Here is a 9,878-nt window from a genome sequence, read left to right on the forward strand (position 1 = left end):
TATTTATTATATATTAATATATATTTATATTTTATATAACAATATATATTTATATTATATATATATATATATTAATATATTACTATATATATTAATATATATATAAATAATTTTTTTTTTTTTTTTGAGATGGAGTCTCGCTGCGTCTCCCAGGCTGGAGTGCAGTGGTGTGATCTCAGCTCACTGCAACCTCCACCTCCCGATATTCAAGCGATTCTTCTGCCTCAGCCTCCCGAGTAGCTGGGACTACAGGTACATGCCACCACACCTGGCAAATTTTTGTATTTTTAGTAGAGATGGGGTTGGCCAGGCTGGTCTCGAACTCCTGACCTCATGATCTGCCCACCTCAGCCTTCCAAAGTGCTGGGATTATATGCGTGAGCCACCACGCCCACTCACATCATATTGATGTTTTAGATACAAGCTGAAAATCAGGTTAAATATTTAAGTTTAAAATTTATTTCCAAAATTAGATAAAGATTCACTAAGTTAACTTTTACATTGACCCTTAAAATGTTATGAATTTTACTTACATATATAAAATTATTTTTCAGATTCTGTTTCCTAAAGCGCCAAAACGACAGGGTGATTTTTTGCATTTTTTAAAAGTGAAGAAGGTGAAAACAGACACAGAAAGTAATGAAGTGAGCAAAAATCATTGCGGATTGTCTAAGGCAAAGGAACCAGATTTTGAGTATATTGAACAGCCAATCACTGAAGAAAAACCATCATGTTCATCAAAGGAAGAAATAGATAATCTTGTGCTTCCAGATTGTTGGAATGAAAAACAAGCATTTATGTTTACAGAACAGTACAAATGGCTTGAAATAAAAGAAGGTAAATTAGGATGTAAGGATTGTTCAACAGTTCGGCATTTAGGATCAAAAGCAGAAAAGCATGTTCATGTGTCCAAGGAATGGATTGCATATTTAGTAACCCCTAATGGCAGTAATAAAACTACTAGACAAGCTTCTCTACGAAAAAAAATTAGGGAACATGATGTTTCTAAAGCTCATGGTAAAATTCAGGATTTGTTAAAGGAATCAGCTAATGATTCAATTTCTAATTTAGTACATAAACAAAACAATAAAAACATTGATGCTACTGTAAAAGTTTTCAATACTGTTTACAGTTTAGTAAAACATAATAGACCTTTATCTGATATTGAGGGGGCAATGGAATTACAGGAAAAAAATGGAGAGGTAAATTGTTTAAATACACGTTACAGTGCAACAAGAATAGCAGAACATATTGCAAAAGAAATGAAAATGAAGATATTTACGAATATTATAGAAGAGAATGCCAAAATCTGTATCATGATTGATGAGGCATCTACAGTTTCAAAGAAAAGCACCCTAGTGATTTATCTCCAGTGCACAATTCAGTCAGCTTCTGCACCTGTTATGTTATTTGTTGCTTTAAAAGAATTGGTGTCAACTACAGCAGAGTATATTTTCAATACATTATTGTCTACTTTAAATGATTGTGGTTTTACAAATGATTATTTGAAAGCAAATCTAATTGCATTTTGTTCTGATGGTGCTAATACAATTCTGGGAAGAAAGTCTGGAGTAACTACAAAATTGTTAGAAAATTTTCCTGAAATCATCATTTGGAACTGTTTAAATCATCGATTGCAATTGTCACTTGATGATTCTATATCTGAAATAAAACAAATTAATCATTTAAAAATATTTCTTGATAAAATTTATTCTATTTATCATCAACCTAATAAAAATCAAACCAAGCTTCTAGGAACTGTAACTAAAGAACTTGAAACTGAAATTATTAAAATTGGTCGGGTTATGGGACCAAAATGGGCAGCATGTAGTTTACAAGCTGCTACTGCTGTATGGCATGCATATCCTGTATTATATGTGCATTTTTCTCATTCTTACTCTGGTTTGGCAAAGAGATTAGCTAACATTAATTTCTTACAAGACCTTGGTTTAATGATTGACATCCTTGAAGAATTTTCAGTACTTTCAACTGCATTACAGTCAAGATCAACTAATATTCAGAAAGCACAAAAATTGATCAAATGTACCATAAGAGCTTTGGAAAACTTAAAAATTCGTACTGGAAAGTACGAATCTCAAATTGAAGATTTAGTCAAGTCAGATAAGTTTAAAGATATTCCATTTAATAAAAACAATAAATTTAATGCTCTTCCTAGGAATATCTTACTAGACAATATAATTCAGCACATGAATCTACGCCTTTTATCTGAGCAAAACCATGATGAAAGTATTTTTAATTACTTTGATTTGCTAGAACCTTCTACATGGCCTTATGAAGAAATAACTTCACCATGGATAGCTGGTGAAAAAAAATTATTTCATTTGTGTGAAATTTTAAAATATGAAGTTGATTTGAATGATTTTCGGGAATTTGTAAACAACAATATAAAATCAAACAATGTTTCAATTCCTCCAACTATACAAAAAGCTAGAAAGATAGTTAGCACCATTGCAATCAATAGTGCTGAAGCTGAAAGAGGTTTCAATTTAATGAACATAATTTGTACAAGGGTGAGAAATAGTTTAACAATAGATCATGTATCAGATTTAATGACAATAAATTTATTGGGGAAGGAATTAGCAGATTGGGATGCAACACCATATGTAAAATCTTGGTCAAATTGCAACCACAGGTTGGCCACAGATACAAGAGTTCGGCAAAAGTCAACAAAAGTCTTCCATGAGAATCAATTGGCTATATGGAACTTACAATAGAATATTGTATGTGTTTTTTATCATCTGTAAATTATGTACTATACATCCTTTATATATATAAAGGGTTTTTTTGTTGTTTTGGAAAACCAGTTAAACTTTTATCAGCATGTTGCTGTTTAAAAGGCGTTTAGCAAGATAACCTTGAAGACTGGTTTTAGGAGCTATAGTTTTTTAGATTGGCCCATGTTTGCTGGAGTTGGTCATAATACATATTCCATGAAGTTCTGTACAGAACAAACACCATTTATAATTTTGTACTGTTTTACTTTAAGTAAGGATGCAAAAAAAAAAAAAAACAACTCAGGTCCTGGAGGTTACATCAAATAAAAGAGAAATGGAATCAAAACTGGAAGCCTTTTGGCTCTTTTCTCATTTCCATATCTGTGCTATCTAGTATGATAGTCACTAGCTACATGTGACTAATCAGCTCAGTAGGACTAAAAGTAAAATTTTAATTTACTTAATTTTACTTAAATGTAAAAACTGAAACAATGTAAAATATTTTTTTGCTTAGCTTTACTGTTTTTCAGGAATACATTTTACTCTGTTACCTTGCATAAGGTTTGGTTTTTGTAGTGTGCCTGTCAAACTTGTGTGTCATTTCCAATATTGAATATAAACACACTGCTGATAGATATGATACTGCTGTCAGCAGATGGATTCAGTGCAAATTATTTTTTCTACGAATTGATGTAACATCATGTTTATCTTAACATTTTATGCAGACAACAGGAATTACAGTGATTCCTGTGTAAATTGTAACTGGCAATTGAAATACTTATTTTAATCATGATTAAATTATTTTTCTAGTTTACACATGAATATGAGCAAATTTTTAAATTTAAAATGAAGGCATACTGAAAAAGAATCAAGTGGAGATGCAGAACCTAGCACAACAACTGGAACAGTAAACAGACTCAAAGAAGGTATGTTGCGGATTTGACAATGGCAATTTGCAGTTTGCTGTGGCAGAGCAAAACAAGCTGTTATTTAAGAAACTATTAAAAGTAAGAAAGTTGAGACTTCAGCAGGTGCAAAATGAATTAGGTAAATTACATTTCTTCTGCCAAAAAGAATCAATGAAATTTAGTCACCTGAAATTAGAATTAACAAAAAATTTTAGAAACAATTTTAGAAGGAACTAAGGTTATAAGTTTGGCCAGATGTAAAATATCTGAGATTCTTACATGAAAGAATTAGGTTTTTTTGAGTTGGTGGGAGAGGGGAGGATCTTGCTCTGTCATCCAGACTGGACTGCAGTCACTTGCTGCAGCCTCTTTCTCTTGGGCTCAAGCAGTCCTCCTACCTCAGCCTCCTGAGTAGTTGGGAATACAGGTGCATACCACCACACCCAGCTAATTTTTCTATCTTTTTGTACAGATGGGGTTTTGCTGTGTTGCCCAGGTTGGTACTGAACTCCTGGGCTCAAGCAGTCCTCCTGCCTCAGCCTCCCAAAGTGCTGGGATTGTAGGCATGGGCCACCATGACTGGCTGAGAACTAGTTTTAAATGGATAAAGGTGAAATAAATTATTTCGGTTGAAGAAATTGTTAGAATATTATGAGTACAAGCCTAAATAAGATGTTTATTAAAATGTACAGGGCCTTGGCCAGGTGGAGTGCCTCATGCCTGTAATCCCAGCACTTTGGGAGGCCGAGGCGGGTGGATCAGGAGGTCAGGAGATCAAGACCATTCTGGCCAACATGGTGAAACCCCATCTCTACTAAAATACAAGAAAATTAGCTGGGTATGGTGGCACACACCTGTAATCCCTGCTGCTCGGGAGACTGAGGCAGGAGAATTGCCTGAACCCGGGAGGTGGAGGTTGCAGTGAGCAGAGATTGCACCACTGGATTCCAGCCTAGCGACAGACCGAGAATCCATCTCAAAAAAAAAAGAAAAAGTACAAGGCCTTTAGTTAAGTACCAAACAACTGCTTGTAGAATACAGTACCTAGCAATATTAAAGATTGATTCTAAATCTGAAAAATTGGAAGTACATTTCTGTAGTTTTAGAACAGTTTTGAAATATGAGAAACTACCCAACTAACACACTACATTGTGTCTCATAGGACTTAAAAATTTTGAAGAAATAATTTCAATTCATGGCCTCATAAGTCAAATTTATGGCCAGGCACGGTGGCTCACGTCTGTAATCCCAGCATTTTGGGAGGCTGAGGCGGGGTGGATTACCTGAGTTCAGGGGTTCAAGACCAGCCCGACCAAGAAAGTGAACCCTTTTGTATTTTTGTAAAATACAAAAATTAGTCACGTGTGGTGGCAGGCACCTCTATTTCCAGCTACTTGCAGGAGAATTGCTTGAACCCAGGAGGTGGAGGTTGCAGTGAGCCAAAATCGCACTGCTGTACTCCAGTCTGGGCAACAGAGCAAAACTCCATCTCAAAAAAAAAAAAAAAAGTCAAAATTATGCAGCTTTAAAAAAAATTTTTTTAAATTAACTTTTAATTAATTAATTTTTTTTTAGATAGAGTCTTGCTTTGTTACTCAGGTAGTGGCGTGATCATGGCTTACTGCAACCTCTGCTTCCAGCCTCAAGACATCCTCCCACCTCAGCCTCCCAAGTAGTACGGATTGTAGGCACACACGACCATAACCGGCTAGTTTTTGTATTTTTGGTAGAAACAGGGATTCCTCATATTGCCCAGGCTAGCCTTGAACTCCCTGGTTTAAATGATCCACCCACCTTAGCCTCCCAAAATGCTGAGATTACAGGTGTGAGCCACTGCACACATCTCATGCAGCTGTTTTAAAATCTCTACTTAGAACAGTTTCAGCTGGAGGAGAAAAAAAACTATTTTCTGCCACAATAAATGATGCTCCAGCTAAGTTAGGTTAAAAAAGTCAGATTTCATTAGAATTTTGTAACAAACTTGATGTTTCTGTTATTTCTTCATTCCACTAAATGATATGGTTTGAAAATCTGCTCAGTGTTTTGAAATGGTCTCTACAACAAATTGTTACTTGTTGGGTACAGTTAAGTGCCCATTATGTAAGTACACATGGTACAAATCAATACCAGCTTATAGGATTCTGGAAATAATTAAGAGATGAATTTAGTGATCTTATATACCCTGTCAGTCAGTTGGTCATATTGTAGAAGAGCTCTACAAAACTTACTGTACTGTTAAGTCAAGATTTTCTTCCAATAACAGGAATGCTAGCCAAATATTTAATAATCAAAGACCAAAAATGGCAGTTTAATTTTTCTACCCAATATCCCTTGGCATATGAATGATCTAAATTTGAAGCTCCAAGGATAGGAAAAAGCTTACTTGTGCCTGACCTAGACAAGTACTAGAGTTTATATTGAAATCAAAACTTCTAAAAATAAAAATCAGATTAATTTTATTCATTTTTCTAACATGAGTCAATATGCTTGAAGTTTTAATTGTATTTGATAGTATCATGTAAATTTACTGTAAAAACAAAGAAGAATTTTAAAACTGCTCTATTGATTAGATTTAGGGTTGCTTTTCAATATACTCAGTAACTCTGAATTCAGTGTTAACAGTAAACTGAGCTTACATAAGATTTATTGAATTTACCTAACTTAGGGAAATATTTTCAAACTGATGTGCTTTTGGTCTGGAGTCAAATCAATTATTTTAAAAAAGATGAATGGGATTTTTTTCAGTGTGGATATGAAAAATAAAAGAAAATGATACTTATGTTTGGAAGAATTTGAATATTTGAGTCTACTTTGTCACCTGTGATTTATCACTGTATTTCTATTTTAGAATAGAAATATGTGGCTTGCAGTGTAGTTGTATTAGATAGCACTACCCTATTTGATAGTTACTCTTAAAACCAAGTTTCAGCAATCTAGACCTTACTTTTGACTTAAGGATCCATGGTGAACTGTCTTTTCTTCAGTTTAACATTGTTGTTCCATAGGCATCTTAAAATGAATAGGTCCAAAGTTGAATTTATTCATCTCTCATCATATCTGTTTTTTTTTTTTTTTTTTTTTTGAGACGGAGTTTCGCTCTTGTTACCCAGGCTGGAGTGCAATGGCGCAATCTCGGCTCACCGCAACCTCCGCCTCCTGGGTTCAAGCAATTCTCCTGCCTCAGCCTCCTGAGTAGCTGGGATTACAGGCACGCGCCACCATGCCCAGCTAATTTTTTGTATTTTTAGTAGAGACGGGGTTTCACCATGTTGACCAGGATGGTCTCGATCTCTTGACCTCGTGATCCACCCGCCTTGGCCTCCCAAAGTGCTGGGATTACAAGCGTGAGCCACCGCGCCTGGCTATCATACCTGTTTTGAGAAATGGTCCAACCATTTCCCTTGATGCTCAAATTAGAAATGTCGAAGATATTTGAAACCTTTTCTTCATCTACTTTGCCTTGTCTCTTCCACCTCTTTTCCTGTAGTTATCTTGGTTCAAGTTTCTACTTTTCTTGCTTAGAGTAATATAATAACTTTCTAACAAGTCCCTCTGCCCTCATTCTTAGCCCTTGTTAATATTATATATCCTTTATACTAAGGATTAACTATTCTAAAGTACACATTTATTCTCATGTAAATTATTGGGAAGACAGTCAGACAACAAGAAACTCAAATCACTTAAACAGATTTATAATCTTGTATAGCAAATCTGGGATGGCTACAACCTTTGCTTGAGTAGCTGAATAGTGTCATTATTGTGTTATCTGGGGTGATTTAGGTCTTTTTCTCATAATTGCAGGATGCCTGGCACAATTTCAGGGATGCTCAATGTAAGGCAACATGGCAAGGGCTGGGTCAAGCCCTGTATATTCATCAGGAAGTCAGAAGCTTTGTCAGAAGTGTTATTAAGCAGACTTATATTTCAGTGGCCTTAACTGTGTCAGCATGGCCATACTCATTGCAAGGGAAAGTTGGAATGTGAGCTTTTACCTTTCATAGCTTTTGTATTAGAAATAGGTAAGGGAGGCCGGGCGCGGTGGCTCAAGCCTGTAATCCCAGCACTTTGGGAGGCCGAGGCGGGTGGATCATGAGGTCAAGAGATCGAGACCATCCTGGTCAACATGGTGAAACCCCGTCTCTACTAAAAATACAAAAAAAAATTAGCTGGGCATGGTGGCGCGTGCCTGTAATCCCAGCTACTCAGGAGGCTGAGGCAGGAGAATTGCCTGAACCCAGGAGGCGGAGGTTGCGGTGAGCCGAGATGGCGCCATTGCACTCCAGCCTGGGTAACAAGAGCGAAACTCCGTCTCAGCCTCCTGAGTAGCTGGGATTACAGTTAGTAGGTAAGGGAGAAATAATTGGGAATGAGTGGTTGGTTAGCTGTCTATGAAGTCTAACATATTTTTCCTCTACTGAAAAGCTTTTACTGGCTCCCCACTTTGTTCAGGATAGTTTAAGGTTATAATGAGTCTGTACCCTCCATCTGGTACGGAACTCAAGGTAGCTGTCACTGGCCTGGTTATGAAAGGGCAATTTAAAGATGATCTAATAGGTTTTCTGTGTTTTGTAGGTAGTAAAATTGATATTTCAAGAGGTTTAGTTAATTGCCAGGGTCATAGTTTGTTATGAACAGATAACCAAAATTACTATTGAATGTGTTGGGAACTGAAAATTTGATTTCTTTATTTATTTTTATTATAGAGACTGGGTCTTGTGATGTTGCCCAGGCTTGTCTTGAACTCCTGGTGTCAAGTGATCCTCCTGCCTTGGCCTCCCAAAGTGCTGGGATTACAGGCATGAACCACTGCACCTGGCCTGAAAAATGTGATTTTAAATTATATTCCACCTTCTAATATCAAGATGGCCTGGGAGAGTTAACTAATGTCTCTGAGTGTTAATTTATCTGTCTTTCAACAAGGATAATAATTGCATATTGAATGGTTCCATTTATGTATGTATGTATGTATGTATGTATGTATTTATTGAGACAAGTTCTCACTCTTGCCCAGGCTGGAGTACAGTGGCACAGTCACAGCTCACTGCAGCTTTGACCTCCCAGACATAGGCAGTCCTCCTGCCTCAGCCTCCCAAGTAGCTAGGACTATAGGCATGTGCCACCATCCCCAGCTAATTTTAAAATTATTTGTAGACAGGGGTCTTCTGTTGCCCAGGCTGGTCTCGAACTCCTAGGCTCAAGTGATCATCCTACCTCAGCCTCCCCAAATGCTGCGATTACAGGTGTGAGCCACCACACCTAGCCTGGTTTCAGGTTTTATGGGCCCTGTTGATTACTGAATTTGGCACACTCTAAGAAAAATAATCCCACAAAATTGTGAATACACCATTAGAAATTATTTGAAATATTTAGATTAAGAAAATAAATCACTATAATCTTCACAATATTTAAAAGTTAACAATATCACAAAATATAGATGTGAAAAAGACATGATCTTTTTATTAATTACAGCTCTATAATTATTTTTTTCTAGGTTGGTTGATTGGTTTGTTTTGAGACAGGATCTCATTCTGTTGCCCAGGCTGAAGTGCAGTGGCACGATCTCAGTTTACTGCAACCTCCACCTCAGTCTTCTGAGTAGCTGGGACCACAGGCACGTGCTGCCACGTTGGGCCAATTTTTGTATATTTTTGTGGAAACAGGGTTTCACCGTGTTGCCCAGGCTAGTCTAGAACTCCTGGGCTCTAGGAATCCACCTACCTTGGCCTCCCCAAGTTCTAGGATTACAGGGGTGAGCCACTGTACCTGGCTCTGAGTTTTCTTTTGGCTATATATGCATTGATTGTCTCCATTTGACAGTTCTGTAATGTCATTTTCTACAGAGGACTAGAAGGATATTTTAGAGTATCCTCTAGCTTAGCTAATAGAAATTTGCTTTTTTATTTTTGACAGTTTACATAGGTTTCTTTCAAATTCTCGACTATGACTAATACAATGTAATTTTTTAGGATTATTATCACATGTGGGGAAACTTCTTTTTTTTTTTTTTTTTTTGAGACAGAGTCTCACTGTCACCAGGCGCCAGGCTGGAGTGCAGTGGCGCGACCTTGGCTCGCTGCAACCTCCGCCTCCTGGGCTCAAGCAATTCTCCTACCTCAGCCTCCCGAGTAGCTGGGACTACAGGCATGCACTACCACGCCCAGCTAATTTTTTTGTATTTTTAGTAAGACGGGGTTTCACCATGTTGGCCAGGATGGTCTCGATCTTTTGACCTCGT

At 36.9% G+C, this 9,878-nt stretch overlaps 2 protein-coding genes across 3 annotated transcripts in view; both read left to right on the plus strand.

Moving 5' to 3' along the window:
* Positions 1-404: 404 nt before the first annotated feature.
* KIAA1586 (KIAA1586 ortholog) lies at positions 405-3,084 on the plus strand. The gene has a single exon (XM_032299762.1). It carries the CDS (start codon positions 519-521, stop codon positions 2,733-2,735), a length of 2,217 nt encoding a protein of 738 aa, XP_032155653.1. The 5' UTR covers positions 405-518; the 3' UTR covers positions 2,736-3,084.
* The window catches only part of ZNF451 (zinc finger protein 451), a 121,651-nt gene continuing 112,477 nt past the window's right edge, over positions 705-9,878 (plus strand). For both annotated transcript variants that reach the window (XM_032299757.1, XM_032299758.1), the window contains exons 1-2: positions 705-837; positions 3,546-3,661. The gene's annotated coding sequence lies outside the window, so the exon portion shown is untranslated. The remainder of the gene's footprint in view (positions 838-3,545; positions 3,662-9,878) is intronic.

This window comes from Sapajus apella, unplaced genomic scaffold (genome assembly GCF_009761245.1).
Source record: "Sapajus apella isolate SASKATOON/1434 unplaced genomic scaffold, GSC_monkey_1.0 scaffold41, whole genome shotgun sequence".
In the NCBI taxonomy this organism is placed as follows: domain Eukaryota; kingdom Metazoa; phylum Chordata; class Mammalia; order Primates; family Cebidae; genus Sapajus; species Sapajus apella.